Genomic DNA, 26,094 nt, shown 5'->3' with positions numbered 1-26,094 from the left:
GGAGGTTCTATTTGTAGACAGGAATCTGTCGACTAGAGACATTTGTTGCTGCTAGATTGACTTGCTTCTTTGCTTTTCAGCAGAAAGAACTGGGAAGGATAAATATTTTAGGATAAAATACATCATATTACTATAAATTCTAAGTCAGTGCCGCAGCAAATTTATGTAACCTCTTCATTCTTCTAGATGGATCTTTTTATCCACCTACACCCCATTTTAAGATTACCCTGCTTAATTACTCATTTAGCCGCCCACAGTGGGGCATCATTGTTTCAGAATAACTACCAGCAAGTGGCTATAGAAAACATGTGTGAGTCTCTTCGTTAGGGAATGACCCAGACTGGTTCCTACGAGAATTGCAAAGGTCTCTGCACCGACTCGAAACACTTACGCTCACATTTTTACGCTCAGTGACAGTGATCACTTTTAAATTCTGTAGTTATCCTATTGTGTTATACATTATACCCGTAAAACGGAAAGTATTGTACGAATTAAGCTTCTGCATGAAGCTCATCCGTCCTGGTCCCCGCATCTCCTTTTGTATCTACGCTCAGGGCTTTCTTCTTTCTTTCACATTTGTAGATGCCTTTCTGTTATTCACAAGATAGCTTCGGAATTTTACAGTTTCCTTGTAATTGATATTTTTATTCATAAGACCACTCAATGCCTTTGTCTGCTGTTTCCTCCCCCACCTTTTATTATACCTAAAATTAATTAATTCAGGAGACCCTGTGCATCTCTCCACCGTTTCTCTGCCTTGTGTCATCTCCACGACACCGCAAGGTTATTCGTTCTTGTGCTTTTCTGTCCCACAGAGTAGAATTGCGGTTAAGTCTCCAAAAACCTTCTCACCAACTCTGTGACCCCACTCAGGGTTTTGAACCACCCTTTGAGTTTTCTTTGTATAAATTTTTGGGTTATGATGCCAATTTCATAAAGACTTTATAAGTATTGACTATGTGGACAGCTCACAGCATAGCAGGATATGCACCAATGTATCGGCAAATAAAACGTTGATCACTTTAAACAATATGTAAGAGGTGAGGATCCGTAATTTTTATGTTTGTATTCATTTCCTAAATATTTATTAAATCCACGTTCGCTATTCATTTAAGTGGTGAATATTCAGGAATACTATTTCTGAAGCACTTGTGTACATTCCTGCTCATCTTTACTGAACAAGAATTTGAGTCCACATAGATTAGGCCTTAGTGAGCGGTGGAGGGGAAACGGCACGGTCCCAACCTCAACAGGATTTTCCATCTTCTGTCCTACCAAACGTCATTTCGAAGCCAGCAGTTCTGCTCTGAAAAGTCCCCTTTGGTGTCCCCAGGTCACGGGTGTTTGACACCTGAAAAGGATGACGTCATGTGACTGCCTTACTGGACCTCATTTCCTGTTTTATTCAACCTCTGCTAAAGTGAAGACCGCTAGGGTAATTAATTGTCCAGACTTCTCTGCACTTCCCTGACGAGCTACAGTTTGCTTCTAAAATCCATAAACGATAGCACCCAAAGGCTCGTCCGCTCCAAGGATAACATTTGCAATGGAGAAAAGTTTTATGTCAGCTGAATGTTTCCTGTTTTTCAGCCCCAACAAAACTTAGCTAACACATCTGCCCCCCTCCCCCCCCCCCCGTGTCTTTATAACCCTTTTGAGGTTTTTCCATTGTTCTATGCTGTACGTTTTATTCCACTGGAACTAAACAAGAAGGTCCACATCAAAAACTATGTTAAATATAAGTATATATAACTCTTTAAATGTTATATAACTAATTTAAATTATAAAATGTTACTTATAACATTTTGTTCATCAACAAAGTTTCAGGTTTAGGTTTGTGATTTTTTTTTTCATAAAGTTATAGGAAAGCAACAAGAAAATCTCTGCAAGTGTAAAGTGTTAGATCTGAAGCCTGGGGAGATGCAGTCATAAGGCCTTATCCTCAGGTAGGTCCAGCAATGAGCAAGGGAGACAAGGACAATCCTAAGGAATCGCCCCCCAAAACTCCCACGCCAGTTTTAGAAACTGGACCCCTTTTGAATGACATTTTAAAGGTAAGGGATGGGTGGGTAGATGGATGGTTCCAATATCAACTATCTACATGGTCCAAAAGAATAACCAAGTGACAGAAATGGCCCGAGACTTAGTACATGGTACATAAGCTGAACAAAAGCACCATGCAAATAAAAAATACACGCAATGGCTGACATAGCTTAGTCATCCATAAAGGACTTGCTACACGACACGAGGACCTGAGTTCATATCCCCAGTACCTACTTAAAAAGTGGGGCATAGAGCATAGCTATAACCACAGCGCTGGGGACGGGGACAGGAAGACCCCTGGGGCACGCTGGCCAGTCAGTCTAGCCAAACCGGTGAGCTCCAGCTTCAGTGAAAGACCCTGTCCCGAAAAATAAGGTGGAAACGATAGAGGAAGACACAGCTGTCAACCTTTGGTCTACACACACACACACACACACACAAACACATACATACACACACAAACACACACACACGTACACACAAACATGTACATACATACACATACACACATATACACACAAACACACATACATACACACACAAACACCTATATACACACATACAAACACACACATGTACACACAAACATGTACATACATACACATACACACATATACACACAAACACACATACATACACACAAACACACACATATACAATACACACACATACATACACACAAACACATACACACACAAACACACACATACACACACACACAAACACACACAGAAACTCACACACACACACACACACACAGACACCTCCAGAGTGTTTACACTGCTGGCTGCCACTTTGCAGTCTCTGCTACAAATCATACCACTGTGACGTGGATTAAGGTTTACCTTAAATATTTTGAAAGCCATAGATGCTGTTCTACTTTCTGTTTCTGATATGGACATTTATATAACTAGGTAACTTATCCTTAAATTTAAAACCAGTTTGTAATAACTGGAAATATGTTACTTCCTTAAGTGAGGCTATTTATTTGTGCCAGAAAACACATCAAAATTTTTGTAATAGTCAACTTAGTGAACTAGAAACAGATGTCTTTGGCTAAGTGTTCACTAGAACCTATTTATTTTTATTGCGTTGTTTCTGAAAGTTGGCATTAAATGAGGACAATTATGGCTATTTTGGTGATATGATATGACTTTCTCTGCTTTTTCAAAAGCTAAGACAAGCTAAAGAACTAAGTCTTGATCATAAAAACTGAATTTCTTGGAAAACTGTGTTAATTTTTTAATATCCAGCCTTTTCCAGGGACATTCCAGGGTAATCTGTTATGAAATTGCCAGGAATTATAGTCACTTTCAGTCACAAGTTAACTGTGGCTTTTAAAGAAATTTATAAGGCAGCTAAGTGGTTCATGTTAGTATAATATAAAAGTTTTTAACTTGTTAAATGTAATACTTTATAACATCCATTGAGTTGGTAAAGATTTATTTTCATTTTGCCTGGTACCCCCATCCCAAGAGTTGTTTTTTTTTAAATACAAACATTCAGTTATTGCATTGTGTGATTTATTTGTTTGGTTCACTGGTTTATAGAAGCTGTTTGTTTTAATAACTCTTAGCCATATGTCCTGGGTCATATTGAGTTGAGGACTTGCCTGGGTGGCAAGCTGTCAGCATAAAATATTTGCTAAGTTTGTATTCAAAGGCTCTTCCATTCTGAGCTATGTGTATTCTACATACAATCAGATAATTCATAATTGATAACAAGCTAATAGCCTTTTTCCTTTGCATACAAACATACACGCGCCCACACACGCATTCACACACGCACGCACGTACACATGCACATGCGCACACATCCTCTATGCTCATCTTGGCTCGTACATGTGGAAAGAGAAAGAAAGCCACACATCATGACTTCCGTCAGGTCTGCTTGACACCCCCCATCCCACAACCCCTGAGCATTCCAACAGACTCTGAGGACACGTGCTGAGCATGCGCTGTGGGTCCGAGACGGCACACGATCCCGGCCTTCACAGAGCTTCCCCTCCGGTTAGCACGGATTCAGCGCATGGGCTAAGAGCTCTCGCTGAGAATGTATGTGAACATTTCCGGGACGTTTAGTGTCAGGCAGTGTTCTAAAACTCAGCACATACCAAATACACGAAAGCGCCAAATCTGTTCTGACCTGAACATCTGTAGTACCCATGAAAAACCTCATCCTGGGTTCGTGAATTTAGGCCCCTGCTTAGGCAGCAAATATAGTGACCAAAAATGAACAGCTTCTATGCAGCACAAGCTAACAAAAGCTTGAAATTGAGGGGAAAAATTGCATTCACAGGAGATCCAAAATGAACAAGATATTTGAGAATAAATTTAATTAAAACAAACTGTTTGTCCAAATGGCCCCGGGATGTAAAACCCCTTACCAGCTCCAGCAAGAACTGGACTCGCGTGTCCCCACAGTCCCTTCCCGGGTTCCATTTTACGGTGTCAGTGCCGAAGACGAAGCTGCAACTTTGAGGGTTTTGTTCTTTATAAAGAGCATGCCTATGCCTAGCAGAGGGTTTTGTTCTTTTTAAAGAGCGTGCCTGTAGTTAGCCGGTAAAGGCACCGTTGTCCGTCCCGATCCGCCTTCCGGGTGCTCCAAATTGCCTTCCAGGCCAAACTCATTGCTGTGGGTGAATCTGGGCAAAACCATCCCCCCTCCCCCGCCCCGACATGAAGGTGGGCAGCAGAAGACCTGGATCTCCTCTGTGGTATAAAGCCCCTCCACACTCCCCTCTCCCCTGAGCCCTCCCAATCTAGAGCTGATTGACAGGCAGCTGAGAGAGGAGGCGCCCAGGTTAACCTCAGCAGAGATAGTCTGTTTTCGTTTGGGCTCCTTCGTGATTACAGGATAGTCCCCGAGTACAGAGTCTGGGCAGGGGCTTTCATCCGAGAACAGTGAAGAGAGCGAACAGCCAGCTGTGCACATCGCCACGTGTGTGTCTGTCCTTTGATGAGCAGCGCTCTGTCAACCAAGACAGCAGCTCCCTTGCAAGGTTTTGCTGCCCACATCCCTCAAGGCCTTTGCAGGTGCAGAGGGGAGGCCTCAGTGTGCACAGGACTCAGAGCAGAGGGGTCAGAGTCACGTAAACAGAATTCCTCCGGGGACGCCTTCGCTGTCGCCTGCCCCCACCCTGCTCTTCCGTGGTCTTGTTTTTAATCTAACTCTGTCTCCCGACTTGACTTCCCGTATTCTGACCCGGCGTGGTTGTGTTTGGAGATGTGCGACCTTTTGAGTTCTTCGCTGGTAGTCATTGGTTCAGGCCATGAAGGTTTTCCAGAAGCATCTGGGTTGTCTCATTTTCTGCTTCTCAAGGCCGCTGTTCCTGCTGCCGCCAACACTGCCCCCCTCCCCAGGATCCTGGGAGGTGTGTGGGTCTTTTAAACAGCTTCTATACACTAGCAATAACGTATCCACAAGTGAAACTCAGAAGAAATTTCCATTCACAATAGATTAGAATACCTGGAAATAAATTTAATAAAAATACATGACTTGTCCAGTCTGATCCAGTGGAATTATTAGAATCCCAAATAATTATGGTTTCACCAGACAGTCACCAGCACTTAAAGGACGCGGCACTCATTGGCACGTGTATGCTTAGATATGCGTTTAATTTTTTGCTGTGTGTTTATCTTTACATGTTTTCCATTTAACTGTGAGACCATGCATATAGCTAGACACCTAAACTATCCGATGTCCATTGTGTTTGATACCTTAACGCCTGGGAGGTCCTGTTTGTGTCTTGTGCTCTCCCCCTCACATTCCTGTGGCAGGCCACCAAAGGAGCGACTAGACAGCTGGGTGAATACAGTCCAGCTCTCCTTCTGAGAGCCTTGCCAGCCACAGAAAGGGGAAAAGAGAAGCCTGGGCAAGCCAGCCAGTTTCGTCCAGTACATCTCTGCGCTTCCTCATCCCATTTCAGGGCAAATTACGTACCTCTGTGTCTCCCTACATTTGCCTTCTGCGGCAGGGAAGATGGAGTAGAAGCAAATGGTAGAACCAAGGTCTCCCAAGTACATTGCTGTTTTTAAGAAAAACTTAAGTCAGCAATAGTTTAATCATAATTAATGAGACATGCGCAGTCTGAGACGTGATTGCCACGGTGTCGATCACGGTGGCTGATGTGTACAATCACAGGTGTGCCTGAACGTATGGGAACAGTGGAAAGAAAGGAGTAATTTTGCCTGGAAGTTTTACCTCAAAGTCACCACAGACTGTGACTGCTGAGATTTATTTATTTGTTTACTTTTTTAGCGGCTGGTTTCCTGAGACAGGGTCTCATGCAGACTCGGTTGGCCTTAAACTCCTGGTCTTTCTGTCTCCACCTTCCAAGTGGGTGTGTGCCTTGCCTTGGCTCCTGGGATATTTTAAGTGCTCTGAGAGTAGAAAAGAGAAGAAGTCACAGATGAGAGAATCCAGCCGTTTGGGAACTGTACTGATTTTCTTACCATCCCAACAGATCACCGTACATTCACCATCATGGAACCCTGAAGGTCGTAAATCCACGTTGCGTCATGGTTGTCAAAATTGGATACTTTCTCAGGCTGTGTTCTTTAGGGGATACTTAGACGAGCGTCTGGCCATTCCTACTATTTGGCTCCTGACCACCTTCCTCCATGTTCAAAATCAGCAGCAATGGGGTAAAGGCCAGCCTACATTCCAAACGTTCCTTCCCTCTTCTTTCCATCTTTCTAACCTGGCCAGGAAAGATTATCTGCTTCTGAAGACTCTGGAGAGGAAATTGGGTGCCCTTGGATAATCCTCAGTTCCCCTCTCCCTTAGGGTCCATGGTCTTACTCCATCTGTAGAATGGCTTGGCTCTGGAAAGTAACAAACATGCCTGTTGCAGGATTTAAGGCATAGACATCTTGGTGGGAACATTAATCTACATTAGAGATGCAGGAGGGAGGTTTAAAGGAACGGCTGTACAGACAGAAGTTTCTATACCACCTGGTCCCACAGCCATTCAGTCCCAAAGAAACACACAGAGGCTTATACTAATTATAAACTGGTTGGCCTGTTGCTCAGGCTTATTAATAACTAGCTCTTACAACTTAAATTAACCCATAGGTCTTATCTATGTTTAGCCTTGTGGCTTGGTACCTTTTCTCATTAAGGCATCCTCATCTTGCTTCTTCTGCTTCTGGATGATGACTGCATCTCTGCCTTTTCTCTTCCCAGAATTCTCCTAGTCTGGATGCCCACCTAGACTTCCTGCCTAGCTACTGGCCAATCAGCGTGTTATTAAACTAATAGGATTGAAGAATCTTTACAGTGTACAAGAGCATTGTCCCACAGCATGGCAGCTGTTGGGAAATGAAGGCCCAGGACTGTAGCGTATCAGGCCTTGTCTGTGCTCTATGCGCTGCCATACAGTTCGTGAACTGGGCAGGGGCTGGAGATGGAAACACACAAAGACACACAGAGATACGGGTCATCCTTGAAACAGGAATGCCCCCTTATTGTGTCCAGGGGCAGCTTATATAGGGATCCTTGACTGATAGCCACGCCCCAGCCAAACGCACCAGAAACCACTCCACTGCCATCAGGAACTCCTGAGGGTCTCGTGCTCAGAGCAGCTGTAGGCTGTCTCAGATCAGAGGAAAACAAGTTGTTTACAAGAAATTCAGGATGGGGGAGGTTCACAGCTCCCAACACAGGACACCAAGGGTAGAACTGGGCTGAGTCCTGAAGTCAATTAAAATAGGGTTAGAACTATGTTGACTGGCAGTTTATAGAACAGACCCAAGGTAGATAAAGCCAGGAAAGTTGGTTATTGCTAATATTTCAGTGAGAAGTGATGAGATTTGTGCATGGCACGCTGTAGATTGTCTGTAAATCTGTTTAGAAGAAACTAATTCAACCTAATCTGCAGAATAAGTGTCCATAATACCAGATGTCATAGTTTTCTATAGAGTGAAGGTCAAATCCTGAAGAACACCAATCTTTTATAGTTTTTATTGAGCTATATATTATTCTCTGCTCCCCTTCCTTCCTCCCCCTTCTAACCTCTCCCATGATCCCCATGCTCCCAATTTACTCAGGAGATCTTGTCTTTTACTACTTCCCATGTAGAGGAGATCCATGTATGTCTCTCTTAGGGTCCTCATTGTTTTCTAGGTTCAATGCAGTTGTGGGTGGCCTGTAGGCTGGTTTTTCTTTGCTTTATGTCTAAAAACCACTTATGAGTGAGTACATATAATCTTTGTCTTTCTGGATCTGGGTTACCTCACTCAATATGATGTTTTCTAGATCCATCCATCCATTTGCCCCCAAATTTCAAGATGTCATTATTTTTTTTCTGCTGTGTAGCACTCCACTATGTAAATCTACCACATTTTCTTTATCCATTCTTCAGTTGAGGGGCATTTAGGTTGTTTCCAGATTCTGGCTATGACAAACAAAGCTGCTATGAACATAGTTGAGCCCATGTCCTTGTGGTACGATTGAGCATCCTTTGGCTATATACCCAAAAGTGGTATTGCTGGGTCTTGAGAAAGGTTGTTTCCTAATTTTCTGAGAAATCGCCACACTGATATCCAAAGTGGCTGTACCAGCTTGCATTCCCACCAGCAATGCAGGAGTGTTCCCTTTACTCCACAACCTCTCCAGCACAAGTTGTTATCAGTGGTTTTTTTGTTTTGTTTTGTTTTTTTATCTTGGCCATTCTTACAGGTGTAAGAAGGAATCTCAGAGTTGTTTTGATTTGTATTTCTCTGATGGCTAATGATGTTGAACATTTCCTCAAGTGTCTTTCAGCCATTTTAGATTCGTCTGTTGAGAGTTACCTGTTTAGGTCTGTACTCCATTTTTTTTTATTGGATTATTTGTTCTTTTGATGACCAATTTCTTGAGTTCATCATATATTTTGGAGATCAGATCTCTGATGTGGGGTGGGTGAAAATCAAAAACAAAGTAGGCTTCTGTTTTGTCTTGTTAACCAGGAGCACCAACTTTTAAAGTGAGGACCCCTGAAGGAAAGAAGATTAACATAAGGCTCAGGGAACATGCAGGAACCGGGGGTGGTAAGACTGTAAGAGCCAGAAGACTGGGAGGATTGCAGTGAGATAGTATCTTCTAGACAGTGAGACAGTATCTTCTAGACAGTATCTTCTAGACAGTGAGACAGTATCTTCTAGACAGTGAGATAGTATCTTCTAGACAGTATCTTCTAGACAGTATCTTCTAGATAGTGAGACAGTATCTTCTAGACAGTATCTTCTAGACAGTGAGACAGTATCTTCTAGACAGTATCTTCTAGACAGTGAGACAGTATCTTCTAGACAGTGAGACAGTATCTTCTAGACAGTATCTTCTAGACAGTGAGATAGTATCTTCTAGACAGTATCTTCTAGACAGTGAGATAGTATCTTTTAGACAGTGAGATAGTATCTTCTAGACAGTATCTTCTAGACAGTGAGATAGTATCTTCTAGACAGTGAGATAGTATCTTCTAGACAGTATCTTCTAGACAGTGAGATAGTATCTTCTAGACAGTGAGATAGTATCTTCTAGACAGTATCTTCTAGACAGTGAGATAGTATCTTCTAGACAGTGAGATAGTATCTTCTAGACAGTGAGATAGTATCTTCTAGACATGACAGGGCTGTTGCACTGTGAGCTCTCGACAAATGACTGCCAGCACAAGACCACACCAGAGGACATTCCAGCAGGGTGGGAGAGGCTCACGAGGTCCCATTTCCAGCTGAGGTGCTCCAGGTACTCGATGGCTGCTGAGGAAGGGTTCCTCAGTCTTTGTCAAGGACAAGCCCCCGACCATTGGCCATGGCCATGCCCCATTGGCCAGCCCTACATCCATGTACACATTGGCAGTGCTAATTGGACTCAGTAATTATGTATGAAGGGTGTATGAATTTGAGAAAGGTATGTGGAGAGATGTAGGGGGGTTGGTGAGGCAGGGAGGGGCAGATATGGCCAAAATTCGTTGTGTGTATATATGAAATTCTCAAAATAAAAATGAAAGTCTGTTTACCCCCCAAAATTTTTCTAGACATTCAAAACACGAGGAAATTTTAAGGATCACAAGATAAAGCAACCAATGGAAGAGACACAGAAGTAGGAGTACTAGCTAAGGATTTTAGAACTGCTATTATAAAATATTTTATTTATTGGGGCAAAGGTAGAAGAAAGTCTAGGTATAACAAGGGAAGTAACAGTTTTTAAAATTCCCAGTCAAACTTGTAAAGACAAAGCTCCAGTCTCTGAATGAAGAAGTCACTGAATAGGATTAGCAAATAAGACAGAGAGGAGGAGGGGAGTGAACAGGAGATTATAGTAAGTGCTGCCCCAATCCACCCACCGAAAAGTAGAGAAGGAAAGATCTTTAACAGCCAGAAGAGTGAGCAGTCCCGGGCAGGGGACCGATATGCTGAGCAGGTGGTATGTCCAGTGTGTATGTAGAAGGTGAGAGACTAGAGAGAGAGCAGAAGAGATAAAAACGGAAGAAGGTTTATTACGTGGGAGCGGGACATCTGTGGTGTTTGCTCTTGTTTGCTTCTGTGTGGGTTGAGGACAATGACCATCACCATTGATCAAGCATTGACCTATGAACGGAAATACTAAATAGTACGTGGTATCTCGATCCATTCAGTCTTGGCCTTACCATCTGATAAGGTCGGAACGATTCCAGTTTGCTTTCTGAGGCTGTGATAACCATCGTGACCATGAGCACCTTGGGGGCAGGAAGGGTTCAGATCACATTATAGGCTACCCTTCACCATGAAGGGAAGCCAGAGCAAGAATTTAAGGTGGGAACCTGGAGGCAGGAAAAGAAGCAGAACCCATGGAGAATTGCTTACGGGTTCGTTTAGCCATTTTTCTTATACTGCAGGCCCACCTGCATAGGGATTTGCACCTCCCACTGTGGGCGATGCCTTCTATATCAGTTACTACAAGTCAGTCTGATTCTGGAAGATTCTTCAGTGGAGGTTTTCGCTTCCCAGGTACCTCTAGGTGTCAAGTTGACAAGGATACAAGGACTACGTTTCCCTGTATTTTACACTGAACAAAGTGAGTTGTGGACTGACTGAATGCCATTCCACATTGCATAGTTTAAAAGCAGCTGACCTAGAGTTCAAGCCAAGGCGTGTGTGTGTGTGTGTGTGTGTGTGTGTGTGTGTGTGTAAGCTGAGCCGACACGAAGGGAAAGCGGAGGTTGCTAAGGAGAGGCAGATGCCCTGGCTGATGGCTTCATGCCCAGGAAGACCTGGGAAGCACGCAACAGCACAGGGAGATAGATTGGACTTGGCCAAAGAAAAAATGTGTCACTTTGAAGATGTAGGGGAAACCAATGAGGCGTGGTACTGGTGATAAACCTGTCGATGCAGAAGATGAGCTCAGGCAGGTGGGGAACGGAAGGCTGAGCTAACAAATGCCTAGCTGAAATGTGGGCCAAAGGTGGGTGAAGCAGTGTGACTGAGAACGTGGGTGCGTTTGGAAATCACTTCAGTGAGCTGGAGACGAGCAAGAGATGCAGAGGAGATGCAGGGACACTTTCGAGCTCAAGTGACATCAGAAGCATGCTAGACACTTCTGCAGGAAGCCAGCGACTGTCGGCAAGGCCAGAACACCTTGGACACACCCACACAAACCCTCATTGTTTCCTCGTGCTGACCCCTTCCAGATGGGGCCACTTGGTACCAGATCTGACCGAGCCGTTTCTTTGCTCGGAATGCTCTCATGTCTTGAATTTTTTCCATATTAGTCCATGTCAGCCATGAGTCATGAACTCTCGTTAAACTTTCAGCGGCAGAGTAAATGTTTCCTTCGAGTTCCAGTCCCCAGCGAGGCAGCTCACACGGTCCCTACTGTGCAGTCACAGTGGTGAACTGTGACCTTCTCTCTAACCTTTCGTGTGCACACTCTCCAGCAGCTTCGCATCGCCCTTCCTGCTGTGCTGCTTGATTCTGCATTTCTAAGACGTGACACACTTGGGTCTTGGGCCCACTTGTGCTGTGCAGTGTGAAAATACAGCTATTTTTTTTTCGCATCTGATGCTGTGGATGAATAAGCCATTTTTTATCCGCGAGAACTGAGCCCAAAGTTCCCAGCCATGGAGGGAGCCCCTCAAAAGAAACAGTCCGCAGCTCCACAGAGAAGGAGGCTTTGCCAAGTGTAAGCTTCCAGATTGTGAATTGTTTACTGTGTGTGTACATGTATGTGCACCTGTGTATGCGTGTATGCATATGTATGTGTATGCGTGTATGTGTGCATGTGTCTGCATGTGTGTATGTGTGCATGTGTATGTGTGCGTGTGTGTATGTGTGTGCATGCGTGTGCGCGTATGTGTGTATGTGTGTGCATGTGTGTATGTGTGCATGTGTATGTGTGTGCATGTGTATGTGTGCGTGTGTGTATGTGTGCATGTGTATGTGTGTGCATGTGTATGTGTGTGCATGTGTATGTGTGCGTGTGTATGTGTGCGTGTGTATGTGTGCGTGTGTATGTGTGCGTATGTGTGTATGTGTGTGCATGTGTATGTGTGCATGTGTATGTGTGCATGTGTGTGTGTGCGTGTGTGTGTATGTGTGCGTGTGTATGTGTGTGCATATGTATGTGTGTGTGCGTGCGTGTGCGCATGTGTGTGTATGTGCACATATGCATGTGGAGATCACACATTGTTATCATTTGTCTTAATCACCCTCCTCTTTATTTTTTGAGACGGGGTCTTGCCTGATCCTGGAGCTTGCTGGTCTGGCTACACCGGTTAGCCAGAGAGCTCCAAGGTTCTGTGTGTCTCAGCCTCCTCAGCTCTGGGACTGCAGGTGCTGCCATGTGATTTTCACATGGAAACTGGGTCCAAACTCAAGTCTTCATACATATGTACCTAGAACCTTACTAGGCGAGCCATCTTCTCAGCCTGTGTACCTAGAGCCTTAGTGAGTGAGCCATCTTCTCAGCCTGTGTGCCTAGAACCTTACTAGGTGAGCCATTTTCTCAGCCTGTGTACCTAGAGCCTTAGTGAGTGAGCCATCTTCTCAGTCTGTGTGCCTAGAACCTTACTAGGTGAGCCATCTTCTCAGCCTGTGTGCCTAGAACCTTACTAAGTGAGCTATCTTCTCAGCCTGTGTGCCTAGAACCTTACTAAGTGAGCCATCTTCTCAGCCTGTGTGCCTAGAACCTTACTAGGTGAGCCATCTTCTTAGCCTGTGTGCCTAGAACCTTACTAGATGAGCCATCTTCTTAGCCTGTGTGCCTAGAACCTTACTAAGTGAGCCATCTTCTCAGCCTGTGTGCCTAGAACCTTACTAAGTGAGCCATCTTCTCAGCCTGTGTGCCTAGAACCTTAGTGAGTGAGCCATCTTCTCAGCCCTGGCATCTTAATTTGAAGGAAGCAAGTACATTTTCCACGCTGAGTTGTTCTCTTTTATGAGAGATTTGTTTTCAGTAGTGGAGATGAAGAACGTTTATGCCTCCTGGGCCTCCTGTGACTTGACTTCCGATTTACGTAGAAACTACAAAGACAGTGAGATGTTTTGTCCACTGAGCTTTCTTGAGTTCTCAAGGTACCAAGGGCCATGGGAGAGACAGAGGTGGCTAAGACATGGACCTCGCTAGCCTTCCTGCTTTGTCTGTGGCCATAAGCCTGCCAATGCGCAGCCGTGGCCCACCCGCTGCTAGGCTTCCAAGAGTTTGCTGCTGAGGGTGGCACTGTGCTCAGAGCAGACACCGAGCTATAACCCAGCTGTCTCCTCTCAGATCTGACCCACCATGCTCCTGTTTGAAATTCTGAGTCCCACTGCTTACAGCAATCACAGCTAACATATTTTAATAGCCTTTAATTATTAAAAATGTACTTGTGCATTGCAAGAAAGAAAAGAAAGAAGGGAGAAAGGGGAGAGAAGGTACAGATAGACAGACAGAGAATGAATATGGGAAAACAGAGACAAAAATAGAAAGTGGTATATACTTACAGCCCAGAGAATATTTCAGCATCTCGGTTTGGATCTTCTGGGTCTCTATTGCACCCTCAAATGTAAAATCAGATCCTGTACAACATGAAGAGCTTACTTTCTGGTTAAGATGTCCTGACTTCACTTTGTGTGTTCTCCCCCCAACTCCCCAACACACACACACACACACACACACACACACACACACACACACACCAGGTCTGAAAGTGAACATTGGACATTTTCTTGACATTTACTGGCTTCTTTTAGCAGGAAATAACATTAGGGAGTGCGTTATGGATGTTAGGAAGTACTTGTTACTAATGTGGCATTGAAAGTAGACCCTGCTAATGGACAAAATTGGTATTTAAAAAATAATAGTAATGAATTTATACTTGATCTTTAATGAAACTGTACTAATTTCTTGGCTTTTTCCAGTTGCAAATCTTCCTTTCGTATTGGAAATCTTGAATTTATACTTGTATTTCTGTTTTATCGAGTCAGAATACACAGAGCATAAAAAGCACTCCAGTAAATTTTAGTATATACACCGGTTGGCTTATCAACATGTTCTTTCTAATTTTAGAATATTTCCATGATACAAAAAAGAAAGTTGTACCTCTTTCTTCTTACACTGCTCCTCTTGGCTGTGGTATCTACACAGCTACTAAACCTGTTTTATTTGAAAAGGTTTGCCTGTGCAGGAAAAACTCAAAATGTGGTCTTTGTATCTGGTCTTTTCGCGGTTTTCGTGGGTACAGACTCATCCTCCCTGGAACAGGTATCAGGACCCTTTCCTCTTTAAATTGTAGACTGATAATGCCACCCGGTATAAACGTTCATTTTGTTTTTCCATTCATTTGTCAATTGATGGATTAAGTGTTTTTTGAAATCTTTTTAAATTTCGTATGTATGAGTATTTGCCTGCATGTTTATGTGTGTACCACAAGTGTGCATTGCCCACAGAGGCCAGAAAAGAATGTTTGGTTTTCAGGAACTGTGGTTACAGCTTATTGTGTGTGGTGCTGGAGGTGTTGGGATCTGAATCTGAGTCCTCTTGCAAGAGCAGTGTTTTTAACCGCTAAGACGTCTCCCCAGGCACTAAACTGTTTCTTGTAGAACTGCCATGGATGCCGCTGTAAACATTGTTCACGTTATCACATAAGCCGTGTTTTCAGTTTGCCACTGAAAACTTTGACTCTTTCCTGTGCTCCTGGGACCCTCTTCCTCCTCTGGGTTGCTCCGTCCAGTCTTGATGGAAGAGTGTGTGCCCAGATTTATTGCATCTTGTTATGCCATGTTCAATTGGTAACTGGGAGGCCTGCTCTTGTCTGAAAGGAAATAGAGGAGCAGCGGATCTGGGGGAGATGTAGTGATGGTGATGGGAGGAGTGGAGAAAGGAGGTGCGGCTAGACTGGCTTGTATGAGAGCATCATCAAAAGAAAGAGAAAGGAAGAAGGAAAGGGAAGGAAGGAAGGAAGGAAGGAAGGAAGGAAGGAAGGAAGGAAAGAAGAAAGGAAAAAAGGAAGGAAGGAAGGGAAAAAGGAAGGAAGGAAAGAAGGAAAAAGGAAGGAAGGAAAGAAGGAAGAAGGAAGGAAGGAAAGAAGGAAGGAAGGAAAAAAGAAAGGAAGAAAGGAAAAAGGAAGGAAAGAAGGAAGAAGGAAGGAAAGAAGGAAGAAGGAAGGAAAGAAGGAAGAAGGAAGGAAAGAAGGAAGGGAGGGAGGGAGGAAGGAAGGGAGGGAGGGAGGAAGGAAGGGAGGGAGGGAGGAAGGAAGGGAGGGAGGAAGAGGGGGAAGGAGGAGGGAAGGAGGAGGGAAGGAGGAGGGAAGGAGGAGGGAAGGAGGAGGGAAGGAGGAGGGAAGAAGGAGGGAAGGAGGAGGGAAGGACCTATCTGCAGACATAGGAGAGAAGGTAAAACTCAAGAGACTTATTGTGTGTTCACAGAAATTGTAAGAGAAATTATGCTGTTGGCTTTAACAAGATAGTTCAATGGGACCACTACATGAAAACACAAATGAACACATTTCCATTTTTTATACTTGTTTATTGCACGTGTATGTATTTGTATACATGTATATTTAGACATTTAAGAACAGCTTGCAGGAAAAAAGAAACAAATAATACCTCATTATATAAATAGTAAACTTTGCCTTCAGAGACGTTAGGCAAGGGGTGTGACCTTGGATTGTTTTTTAAACTGGAGTGCAGAAGTTTAAGTCCTGACGGTTTTAACTAAAACCTTGGAGAGGCTCTTTCGCCAAGCTTTGGTTTCGGGTGGAGCAGCCCACGGCCGTCAGGGCATCCCTGAGAAGGAGTGACTGATGCGTGGCCCTTGCTCCGAAGACGACCGTGATCTCTCAACTTATAAGCGACTTTTCTGGAAGTCCACACAACTCAAAATATTTAACCTAGAAAAATCTTTTTAGAACCAGAAGACGTTTAATTCCATGAGTTTCTGGATGAAGAAATTATAGCCTAGGGAGGTTTAGAGACTCGTCCAAGAGGAAAGAGCTTACGAGAGGCAGGCTAGGACTACTCCATCTGAATACGCAGCAGCGTTCTGAAGTCCTACCATGCCGCACCTGTAATCATTCCAATGCTCAGCTGAGAGGCTCGAGACCACGTGAGACCCTTTTATCTCCTCCACAGGCGCAAGGACAATGACGGCTAACACGAACCTATGTTCTTTTTACTAGCTGTATGCTATGGGAAAACTTCCCGGGACCAGAATGGCAGAGTTGAAAGCCAAGTACACGGTGCTCCATGACATGGTGGTGAGGTAAGCCAGTTTGCCAGCACACAGAGGCGCCTTCTGTCACCTCTGTTCTTCTTACTCACGACCAACGGGACTTGTCTTCATTCTTGTTCCCTCTAAATGTGGAGTCTGAGACACGGGCAGAGTTGAAGTGGGTTTAGAAATTGCCCGGAAGACACTGTAAGTAAGCAGGGAGGTGAGGCAGAAAGGGAAGACCGCAGATGGGTGGGGTCCTCTGTGGTCTTGCCTGCGGGCAGCTGGGGCCCGGTCCCATGGATTTTTCTGACCGAGTAGTTAGAACAGTCTTAGCTCTGCCACCAAGAAGTGACAAAACAAGGCTATTTGTCCTCTCGTTGCCGTCCCTTATTAAGAATTGCTCCCGGGGAAAATAGCTCTTGAGCACCGGATGACAGGCATGCACGCAGAAGGAGGAGGTCTCTGGCAGAGGGACTGTATGCATGGTGACTAACTGTTGAAAACTCTCGTTCAGACGAGCAGATTCTCCGACAGCTCAGACTTAGACCTGCTAAGACGCCCACCCCGACTCCTCACCCCTTCCTCCTACCCCAGCCCACTCTGCAGCTAAGTCCAGGGCAGCAGACTAGGTGTCCACAGGAGTCAGCAGCTTTGCCGAGAGCGCGTCTGCCCCTGGGAGTTGAAGCTCTCTGAGGACCCCTTATCTATTCCTACCAGTGCGGGGCTAAAACTGTGCAGCGTTGTGACGGAGCTGCTTCCGTCCTGCTGACTTTCCCACCTCCTGACCCCACACTTCCTTCTCTACCCACTACAAAGTCCACCACTCTGTCGCAGACCCACGGGGAGAGCCCAGTGGAGCGCGTCCATCCTCCCGCCGCTGAGGCTGCAGGCAGGCAGACGTGGGTTTTCCACAAAGACTAGATCAGAAGCCGAACTCTCTCCTACTGACACTGTCCATCAAGGGCATTTGTGTGAATCGCCACTCATATTCTGACTTGGGCTAACTGCCGAGCTGCCTCCTTTCTGTGTGAGCACAGCGGCCTGATCCAGCTCTGGCAGTTGGCGCCGGATAGCGCGGTGTCTGTTAACATACAAGAACACTGAGCATAAGGGAGAAACTCCCGTTTCCGTTCCTGGCAATTGGAGGTGTGCTCATCGGCCCTGCTCGGCTTGTTCCCTGGCGCCTACCATAGTTCCTGGAACGTATCATGTTCCAGTAATTGTGTGGACGGGTGCCACTCAACACATGACACAGGAAAGCCTGGGAAAGTAGGGGGAGCCAGCCACCTCTGCTGAGATAGGCTCGATCAGTTCTGGGACATCTCTGCAAATGAGCTGAAACCCAGAGGTTTCTCTTGGTCAGGAAGTTCGATGGAGCCCACAGGGAGTTTTGCCTTTAAAACAGAAAATAGCAAAGGCCTGCCTCTGACTTCAGGGCGGGGGTCACTAGTGCAGAGCGTATCTGGGACAGATCAGTCACGTCTAGGAGCCATGTGGAGCCAATACAAGCTTGCAGCATGCATGGGTTCTAGAATATTCTTGGGAATATATCAAGTACAACTTCTCTGTCTATCCAGTTCTGCTTGTAGCAGATGCTCAGCCCCTTCACTGAACAGGGGCAGGGCCACAGGATACAACCCGAGTTGTAGGAATCCTCTTCTCTGTGGTGGTCAAACCTAGTTCTAGCCAGGCATCAAGGTACCGTTAAAACTAATTAATATGTCCGCAATTTTATAGGAGGATTTTCATGGTCTCCCAGTGGCGGCCATTAGAGGAAAGGTTAATGTCTTAGTTCAGTAAAGGGGGAAAAGATCTTGGCGCAGTCACAGTTAGAAAACTAAAGGCACCAAGAAAAATTGGTTGCTTGGGCAGCCAAGGGGCCTGTTTGCTTCTTAATTTTCTCTTCCTTGGGAGTCCTGGTCTTTCTTCAAGGTCAGGGGAATGCCCCGCTCCTTTGGAATTACACGCTGTCTCCCTTGTCCCCACTCTCTGGATCTAGACTATGCCCATAGAAGTCCTCATGACCAAGCACTGCGGTTGACTGTGTGCACCCGTCTTCCTGCTGGAGGGTGGGCAGCTCGGGCTAGAAGGCGAGCCTCACTCTCAGTGAACAAAATGCAGGAATGGGGACCAGCTGTGACTGGATCCCACCCTAGCCCGCGCGCAGGAATCAGGAAGGGTCCTGAGGATGGGTGGGCACTTCCTCACTGTCGGTGTCCTTCCCTTTAACCCAGCACCCAGGAGTCGGAGGTGCAGCTGCTGGAGAACGCCAAACTCTTCACGAAGCAGATCCAGCAGCAGCTCGTCCGCCTGCAGCAAGCCGACGACTTCCCCAACGCCTTCTCCACTGAGGTCTGCAAGCTGCGGGAGCAGCTGCTCAAGTACCAGAACGAATACAGTGCAGCGCAAGAGAGGGAGTACCACAACAAGTACAGACTGAACAGGTGAGACCAGGCCCGAGATGGCCCGGCCGGGGATGCTGCGGGCCGACTGTGTGAGTCCCACGGAGCTGCAGGCTGACTGTGTGAGTCCCACAGCGGTGCGGGCTGACTGTGTGAGTCCCACAGTGGTGCGGGCTGACTGTGTGAGTCCCACGGTGCTGCGGGCTGACTGTGTGAGTCCCACAGTGGAGCAGGCTGACTGTGTGAGCCCCATGGTGGCTGTGTGAGTCCCACAGCGGTGCAGGCTGACTGTGTGAGTCCGACAATGGTGCAGGCTGACTGTGTGAGTCCCACGGTGCTGCGGGCTGACTGTGTGAGTCCCACGGTGCTGCGGGCTGACTGTGTGAGCCCCACAGAGGTGTGGGCTGACTGTGTGAGCCCCACGGTGCTGCGGGCTGACTGTGTGAGTCCCACAGAGGTGCGGGCTGACTGTGTGAGTCCCACAGAGGTGCGGGCTGACTATGTGAGTCCCACAGTGGAGCAGGCCGACTGTGTGAGTCCCACGGTGCTGCGGGCTGACTGTGTGAGTCCCACAGTGGAGCAGGCTGACTGTGTGAGCCCCATGGTGGCTGTGTGAGTCCCACAGAGGTGCGGGCCGACTGTGTGAGTCCCACGGAGCTGCAGGCTGACTGTGTGAGTCCGACAATGGTGCAGGCTGACTGTGTGAGCCCCACAGTGCTGCGGGCTGACTGTGTGAGTCCCACGGTGCTGCGGGCTGACTATGTGAGTCCCACAGTGCTGCGGGCTGACTGTGTGAGCCCCACAGTGCTGCGGGCTGACTGTGTGAGTCTCACGGTGCTGCGGGCTGACTGTGTGAGTCCCACGGTGCTGCGGGCTGACTGTGTGAGTCCCACGGTGCTGCGGGCTGACTGTGTGAGTCTCACGGTGCTGCGGGCTGACTGTGTGAGTCCCACGGTGCTGCGGGCTGACTGTGTGAGTCTCACGGAGGTGCGGGCTGACTGTGTGAGTCCCACGGTGCTGCGGGCTGACTGTGTGAGTCCCACAGTGGTGCGGGCTGACTGTGTGAGTCCCACGGTGCTGCGGGCTGACTGTGTGAGTCCCACGGTGCTGCGGGCTGACTGTGTGAGCCCCACGGAGCTGCGGGCTGACTATGTGAGTCCCACAGCGGTGCAGGCTGACTGTGTGAGTCCCACGGAGCTGCAGGCTGACTGTGTGAGTCCCACGGTGCTGCAGGCTGACTGTGTGAGCCCCACAGTGCTGCGGGCTGACTGTGTGAGTCCCACGGAGCTGCGGGCTGACTATGTGAGTCCCACGGAGCTGCGGGCTGACTGTATGAGTCCCACAGTGGAGCAGGCTGACTGTGTGAGCCCCATGGTGGCTGTGTGAGTCTCACGGTGCTGCGGGCTGACTGTGTGAGTCCCACGGTGCTGCGGGCTGACTGTGTGAGTCCCACGGTGCTGCGGGCTGACTATGTGAGTCTCACGGTGCTGCGGGCTGACTGTGTGAGTCCCACGGAGCTGCAGAATGACTGTGTGAGTCCCACGGAGCTGCGGGCTGACTGTGTGAGTCCCACGGAGCTGCGGGCTGACTGTGTGAGTCCCACGGAGCTGCGGGCTGACTGTGTGAGTCCCACGGTGCTGCGGGCTGACTGTGTGAGTCCCACAGTGGTGCAGGCCGACTGTGTGAGTCCCACGGTGCTGCGGGCTGACTGTGTGAGTCCCACGGTGCTGCGGGCTGACTGTGTGAGTCCCACAGCGGTGCGGGCTGACTATGTGAGTCCCACAGAGGTGCGGGCTGACTGTGTGAGTCTCACGGTGCTGCGGGCTGACTGTGTGAGCCCCACAATGGTGCAGGCTGACTGTGTGAGTCCCACAGAGATGCGGGCTGACTGTGTGAGTCCCACAGCGGTGCGGGCTGACTGTGTGAGTCTCACGGTGCTGCGGGCTGACTGTGTGAGCCCCACAATGGTGCAGGCTGACTGTGTGAGCCCCACAGTGGAGCAGGCTGACTGTGTGAGCCCCACGGTGCTGCGGGCTGACTGTGTGAGCCCCACGGTGCTGCGGGCTGACTGTGTGAGCCCCACGGTGCTGCGGGCTGACTATGTGAGTCCCACAGCGGTGCAGGCTGACGGTGTGAGTCTCACAGTGGTGCAGGCTGACTGTGTGAGTCCCACAGTGGAGCAGGCTGACTGTGTGAGCCCCACGGTGCTGCGGGCTGACTATGTGAGTCCCACAGAGGTGCGGGCTGACTGTGTGAGTCCCACAGAGGTGCGGGCTGACTGTGTGAGTCCCACAGAGGTGCGGGCTGACTGTGTGAGCCCCACAGAGGTGCGGGCTGACTGTGTGAGTCCCACGGTGCTGCGGGCTGACTGTGTGAGCCCCACAGTGGTGCGGGCTGACTGTGTGAGCCCCACAGAGGTGCGGGCTGACTGTGTGAGCCCCACAGCGGTGCGGGCTGACTGTGTGAGTCCCACAGAGGTGCGAGCTGACTGTGTGAGTCCGACAATGGTGCAGGCTGACTGTGTGAGCCCCACAGTGCTGCGGGCTGACTGTGTGAGTCCCACAGTGCTGCGGGCTGACTGTGTGAGCCCCACAGTGCTGCGGGCTGACTGTGTGAGTCCCACAGTGCTGCGGGCTGACTGTGTGAGCCCCACAGTGCTGCGGGCTGACGGTGTGAGCCCCACAGTGCTGCGGGCTGACTGTGTGAGCCCCACAGTGGTGCAGTTGAGTTCCCGCATGTTGGCGGCTGGCTGTTTCCACATAAGCAATTAAGTTGGGAAGGTGTTCGGGCACACGGAGTTTGAACTGGCAACTACAAGCCCGGCTATCTTTCCCCATGACTCCCTGCACTGAAAGATCACACAAGTGCTTGGGAAGTAACTCCGGTAACAGAAATTCCTGCCGTGTTTTCTGGGTGTCAAGGACTCCAGAGCTTTGGAAGCTGCTTTCAAAAGACACACTACACAGAGCAAGGACTTGGCTGCCTCACCTGTTCTTACCCCTTTCTCTCTGGCTGTGGTTGCTGACGGCACCCCATCGTGTCGCCTGCCACCCGGGTCACATCTCCTTTCTTTCTTCCCTTGAGCACACCAGGAGCAGAACCATGTATTCAACCTTTGTCCCCTCTTATTAAGGAAAACTGCAAAGATTCTTTCTCTTATTGAGGAGTCAGTTAGTGAACCAAAGCAGGAGGTCCCGGCAGAAAGGAGCACCGGTTCCCTGTCTCTCCTGTCCCTGCTGGGGTTCAGCATGCCCTGCCGTGTCTGGGACTGCGTGTGACTGCAGTTTTGAGTTGTGTGCTGCGCCTGGGCACTGGGAAAAGCCAAACCTGCCCTCCTAGTCTCTGCTACCATTTAAGGAGGCAGAGCTTCGGCGTTTTTTAGCAGTGTGTAGAATTCAGACAGCGCAAACGTGATTCAGTCCTGCCCAGAGACGACAAATGCCGGAGCGGCCTCCGGAAAATTGTGCCGTCCCTGGGTCTTGAGGTCTTCCCTTGTTGCTTGTATTTTTCGGCTGAGGGATGGATAATGAGGCAGTTTGATGAAGAGAATTCTATTCAGAGAGAAGAAAAGTTAGGCGGCTTTTTCCGTGTGTCTTTCAGCCTAAACTCGTTTCAGACTCTCCAGAGAGAGCTATAAAAAGAAAGCCCAGTTATTTCTGTAAGCACTCGTTCTTTCAGCTGAAAACAATAACGGAATTAAGACAATTGGTGGCTGTTCATTAGTGTTGCAAATAGGAATTCGTGACATTTTGTGAAAGGGTACGAAGCATATAAGTCAGCTGATTTTTAGATTGTTTAAAATTTCCAAGTATTCCTGCCAAGAAAAGATGGGGGGTGGCTCTTGCCTTTTAGGTGTAGACAGGCGCATTGTTCACTGGGCTCCCCAGCACAGGGAAGGGACGGTGTGTGGTGACTTCCAGCGAATGAGAACAGTCAAAGCACGTGACACTTTACACTGGCAGGCCCTCTGTATCCTCAAATATCAACAGTTTGGGAAATAATACACTTGTTTCTATTAAAATTAATTTTTCTATCAAAGGGATTCCAGGGAGGAGTGATGGGTTCCACATTTTATTGCCTTTGTGCATCTGATACTACATGGTCCAGAGATAAGCACTCAATACTCCCAGGGGGATAAGTGGGCATTTCCATCCACAGATAAAAATAAACGAAGTCAATGAGAGAGAGCTATTCATCCAAGTATACAGACGATGTTTGTCAGTACCGCACAGTAATCTCTCATTGTATCCAGTGCCTAAATAGAAGCCCAAACTGCCAACACCCTGCACCCCAGCGCCTTCAGGAACTTCTGAATCACCGCTGCCTGGGAAGAGCAGCACCAAGTCACTTTTAACGTGGCTGGTCTCCTGTTTGCTGCTGCTACTGCCCTAGCTGACCCCCCCCCCCAGACCTGGCCCTGCCTCTGCCTCCCAGGAGACTGAATTAAACTAAAGCAGTGCCACCGTGCCCAGCAACTGCTGTTTCACAGCAGGTATGATTTTAATAGATGCTATGGTTGATAAAATTATTTGATTAATTAAAACTAAATCTGTGTTATAGTTTCAGTTTAGGGCTTGTAATCACTGATGATCTCTTGATAAATATACACTTTAGGAAGAAAATGCGGGACGTATTTAAGTAACTGAGGTAAATATAGATTAAATAATGAAGTAGTTCCATACATACTCAGGGAACTTATTTTGTAACCAAGTTTGTTATTATTTTTCAGAAAGCTTTCTCTGATAAAGGCTTTTCAGTATTTTCTTCACTGCTTGCCTTTCGTGGTTTTCCTGTTTTCCACCAATTAATAAAAATCTGGGCAGCAAGTACACTGTGTCTCTTGGGCCAACTGATGTGTTCTGACAGGCCTTGGTCAGCCGAGGAAGCAAGGCCATGGTTAGTCATGGTATGGACAGGGCACATGCAGCGATGTATTTGTCGGCTCTCCAGGACTGGTTCTTCTAATCCCTGTTGCTGCCCACGTAGGCTTTTTACACATTTTCTGTTCTTGGTCCAGTAAAGACATCAAAGTAGAAGCTCAGGAACAAACCCATCAATAGGAATGTGATACAGGAATGGGGGAGTGTCTTCCAGAGTGCTTGAGCCTCTCGGGTCTCAGCTGGACTCAGCTGGGCTCAGCTCAGAAGTCAGGGGACCAGGGTTCACAGCCACATGGACTTCAGTGAGTCACAATCCGAGGATTAAATTCATGGATCACAGGTGGGAATTTAGAGGGGCAGAGCAGAGCTCGTGTGTAGCAGAGGCCCCAGGAAAGAAGAGTCCATTGAACTGCCAATGGGAGGCTTTGTAAAGGCTTTATAGAGACCTGGGGTGAGCTATGTCCGCCATCTGCCTGAAGCCATGTGACTGTGACCCCCGCTGCCACCTATGGCTATGGGCAGGGAAGCTTAGTTTGTATCCGTGATTGCAGACTCATAACTGAAAATGGAAGAATTGAAGGTGTCTGTGCCAACCTCTCCCTCTTCCCACCCAAAAGGGGAAAAAAAAGTGTCTAAGCATTAAGCTATTGAAGAGAGTCCCTAAAAGTTGTGACGAAGACGCTGAAGTACAGCACATCACAGTCGATGGCTTCTGTTGGTGGACGGGGGACCTCGGTTTCTTTAAGGGACTGGCTACCGGGAGCGTGAGTGTGCTCCAGTGAGTCCGTGGGGCGACACAGCTCACACTTGGTGCTTCTTTCTTTTCTTTTCCCTTTTTATGCCTTGGGAGAGAGCACAAGGCGGGAGGTGAACCCGAGAGGACTGGGAAGTGAGTGTGAGCAAAGTACATTGGAGGAAATTCCCAAATAATAAAAATATTATGCTGGGAAAAAATAAAAATAAAAGCACCTTATACCATCCAAAACAGCAAAAGCATTTGGTCTCAAAGTTAGTCTTAGCCCTAGCTGCGTGCTAGACTGACCCAAGGACTCCCTCAAGATCAAACCATCTATGTGTGAACACCCCAAGGCCTGGCCTTCCTCGTCACCCACTGCGGCTTTGGAAAGTCTACACAGTGAGAAGGCCATGGAACCAGGTCAGAAACCTGCCTTCTCATAGCTCCCGTCTGCTCGTGCCTACCCTTCCTCAGCGGGGGATGCCCCTTGTACACGGAGGCTGCTCACTCGTTTCCCGACTGCTCAGACCCAGATAATCACACAGAAAACTATATTAATTACAACACTGTTTGGCCACCAGCTTAGACTGTTGCAGGTGCATGGCATCTCCTTGACTCCACCTACTCTCTCTATATCTCTCTTCCAGCCTGGCTATATTCTGCCCTGCCGTAGATTGACGCGGCCTCTCTATGAACCAATGGCAATAGAACACATTCATCAGCCCCTCACTCACTGCCTATGACAGGGTTTCTGCTAGGACTATGTTGATGCTGAATGAACATTGGTCCTACAGAGCTTTGCTGCTGAAGCCTCCTTCAGTGGGAGCCTAGAGAAAGAGCAGACTGAGATTTGGATGTGAGTGTAAAAGGCTGAGTTACTACATACCATAAAACATGGCATTCATTACCCTACCAAAAATGTCTTTTCCCACTAACGCCATGCAAAAACGAACATTTAAAAGGAGAAAAACAGACGAAATATAATTTTTTCAACACTGTGACATTATTTATAAATGTGGACAAAAAAGGAAGTCACCTGAGTTTTTGAAAAATGGTAGTCTTTCAGCAGATTGTGTTTCAGAGGTGCCCGGCACCAAAAGGCTCTGGCATCCTAGCGACTGTTATAGCCATGACCGGACTTGGGAAAGAGTTTTTATCCCCAATCCTCCATTTGTTCAACACGTAGAACACCGTCATAGCAAGACCATGGGTGTAGAAATGTGTGTAAAGATTCCAGCACATGGTGGGCCCAGTGTGTGAAAAATAATATTCAGAGTTATTTTGCTGTATTATCTACTTCCAATAGATAATCTGGAAAATAATTAGTTATTAGTTGTGGGATCTGTTTAGCAACTAGGAAAACATAGTAATTTAGATAAAAATA

At 47.4% G+C, this 26,094-nt stretch overlaps 1 protein-coding gene across 1 annotated transcript in view; it reads left to right on the top strand.

Moving 5' to 3' along the window:
• Ccdc146 (coiled-coil domain containing 146) overlaps nucleotides 1-26,094 on the top strand; it is a 127,967-nt gene that overhangs the window by 57,899 nt on the left and 43,974 nt on the right. Inside the window, exons 3-4 of the mRNA XM_075956315.1 lie at nucleotides 16,658-16,740; nucleotides 18,927-19,136. Of these exons, the coding sequence (XP_075812430.1) occupies nucleotides 16,658-16,740; nucleotides 18,927-19,136 (293 nt within the window). The remainder of the gene's footprint in view (nucleotides 1-16,657; nucleotides 16,741-18,926; nucleotides 19,137-26,094) is intronic.

This window comes from Microtus pennsylvanicus, chromosome 22, assembly GCF_037038515.1.
Source record: "Microtus pennsylvanicus isolate mMicPen1 chromosome 22, mMicPen1.hap1, whole genome shotgun sequence".
NCBI classification, from domain to species: Eukaryota; Metazoa; Chordata; class Mammalia; order Rodentia; family Cricetidae; genus Microtus; species Microtus pennsylvanicus.
This window is presented reverse-complemented; position numbering and strand designations above follow the sequence as displayed.